Source organism: Bidens hawaiensis, unplaced genomic scaffold, assembly GCF_021521415.1.
Source record: "Bidens hawaiensis isolate Kalapana, Puna unplaced genomic scaffold, B.hawaiensis_p1.1 tig00019310_1, whole genome shotgun sequence".
Taxonomy (NCBI): Eukaryota; Viridiplantae; Streptophyta; class Magnoliopsida; order Asterales; family Asteraceae; genus Bidens; species Bidens hawaiensis.
Genome location: NW_027492922.1, coordinates 432,324 through 434,929, shown reverse-complemented (window position 1 = coordinate 434,929; position 2,606 = coordinate 432,324). Strand labels below are relative to the sequence as shown.

General features: G+C 35.5%; 1 protein-coding gene across 1 annotated transcript; it reads left to right on the top strand.

The window, feature by feature from the left end:
• The first annotated feature begins 309 nt into the window (after positions 1-309).
• Positions 310-705, top strand: LOC143557969 (uncharacterized). Its single transcript, XM_077046912.1, has one exon. The coding sequence runs from the start codon at positions 310-312 to the stop codon at positions 703-705; it is 396 nt and encodes a 131-aa protein (XP_076903027.1).
• The last annotated feature ends 1,901 nt before the right edge of the window (positions 706-2,606 follow it).

Here is a 2,606-nt window from a genome sequence, read left to right as displayed (position 1 = left end):
TGCGAGCAGACTCTTTTTCGAGCATCCTTTGTTTTGTCTTGAATAATTATGCTTGTGAAGAGAAAACTCAAGTGTGTGTCGAGCACACCTTTGCTCTCGAGCACACTTTTGCTTCCGAGCATGCATGTGTTAGTGAACAAAACCTTAATGACAAATCACTGCATCTTTTTCTTTCGAGCACACTTCTTACTCACGAGCAAGACTATTGTCTAGCCTGCTCGTGAAGGGAAATATGTGTGCTCGAAAAACAGAAAGTTTTTGTTTGCGAAACATTTCAAGGTTTTGAAGAAACTTTTGAGATTTTTACCCATGACATTGGTAGGTTTTGATGTAGTTATAGGTATGGATTGGTTATCGATTAATCAAGCTCGTATTAAATGCGTAGATAAAGCTATTGATATTCAAACATCAAATAGTAAAACCATTCGTATAACTGGAGATATTGAAGCTGAAAAGGTTGGGATAATCTCAAAAACAAAAGCCAGACGTTGTTTAAGTAAGGGATGCCTTGCATTCATGGCCTATGTAACCAGGGAACCTGAACCAAAGAACATGGAAAAGGTGTCACTTGTTTCGGAATTCAAAGATATATTTCCTGATGAGTTACAAGGAATTCCACCAGATAGGGAAGTAGAATTTAGGATTGATCTAGTACCAGGAACTGCGCCAATAGCTAAGTCTCCCTATAGACTAGCACTCACATAATTGAAGGAATTAAAGAAACAGTTAGATGAGATGTTGGAGAAAGGGTTTTTACTACCAAGTTCTTCACCATGGGGATCCCCAATTCTAATTTTCAAAAAGAAAGATGGATCAATGAGAATGTGTGTAGATTTTAGTGAACTAAACAAGGCCACAAGCAAAAAAAATAGACATCCACTTCCAAGAATCGATGATATTTGACCAACTTCAAAGAGCAAGTCATTTTTCCAAAATTGAACTCAGATCAAAATATAATTAGTTGAAGGTACAAGACGAAGATACACCAAAGACATCATTCAGAACCTGATACAGACATTGTGAGTTCATTGTTATGACTTTTGGACTCATTAATGCCCCGGCGGCTTTCATTGACATGATGAACTGAATCTGAAAACCGTATTCTAGAAAAGTTTGTTATCGCATTCATTGATGACATTCTTATCTAATCCAAGTCAATGGAAGATCATCAAGTCCATCTCAAAATCATATTGGAAACTTTAAGAAAAGAAAATCCGTATGCCAAATTTTCTAAGTGTGAATTTTGGTTACCGGAAGTTAAATTCCTAAGGCACCTTGTAAACGAAAAGGGTATCCTAGTTGACCCGTAAAGATTGAAGCCGTTACCAAATGGGAGAAAGCTAAAACCCCAACACAAGTCAGAATTTTTCTAGGGTTAGTCGGGTACTACCTAAGATTTATTCAAAAAAATTTCTAGGATAGTTGTTCCTTTAACATCACTCACCAGAAAATTAGTTAAATTTAAATGGGGACCAAAACAAGAAGAAGCATTTGGAATATTGAAGCAAAAGCTAGCACCTGTCTTAGCTTTACCAAAGGTTTTAGACAACTTTACCATATACTGTGATGCCTCGCACACGGTATGGGATGTGTTTTAATGTAAGGAAATAAAGTTATTGCTTATGCTTCTAGATAGTTAAAGGATCAAGAAAAGAATTACACTACACACGACCTTGAGTTAGGTACTATATTTTTTGGGTTGAATTTATGGCGGCATTGTCTGTATGGTGTTAAATTCACAAACTATCATGATCTCAAGAGTTTTTTTTTATCAGAAAGCGCTAAATATGAGACAATGAAGTTGGATAGAACCTGTAACACCCCAGCTAAAGCGGAATACGCGAACAATGGTAACGGAATTTGTGAGATTCGGAATAGGGTGTGGTATATAAAAATAATATATATATCCTTGTTAAAGTTCATTTTAAAAGAAATAAATGGATAAATAAATAAATAAATCATAACAATGGTAATAAATCATGTTTGGACCTTTAATGTTTTCATGAACCACCATGGACTCTTATTTTCCAAACATCAAAAAAAATCTAAATCAAATTGAACCGAAAGCTAGGTATTCGTGTATCACCACGACTTGACAGACTTCCAGTTAAAACACATTGTAAAACATTGAGGGTCGGAGTCACACGTCGCATGAACCACCATGACTTGCGTGATATCCTTAGGAATGCAACCATATTCTTTTGACAAATATTGCATGATCACATTTGAAAACATAAAGTTGTGGTTCATATGGCGTTGAAAGTGGTATGCTTTGCCTTAATAGAGTTCATGCCATTTGCTAACTCTCAAGGTATGCAAATGGATCCCACGTCTGATTGGGATTTATGCACATTGCTTATCCTTAGGTTGTAATAACCTTGGTGTCAAGAGTTTCAGAAAACAAGCACATCCCCCTTACAGTTTACTACATACCCGCTATAAAGAACCATCTTTAAGAAGAATAAATATCGGTAACCACAATAAAAATCGATTATTGAAAATGTTTGAAAAATCTTTGTTTTTAGGCATAAGCCTTGGACTTGTGTGTGCTTGTGTAATTAAAGAAATTTAATAATCAGTATAATAGTAATAAGTAAGTTCTTTGA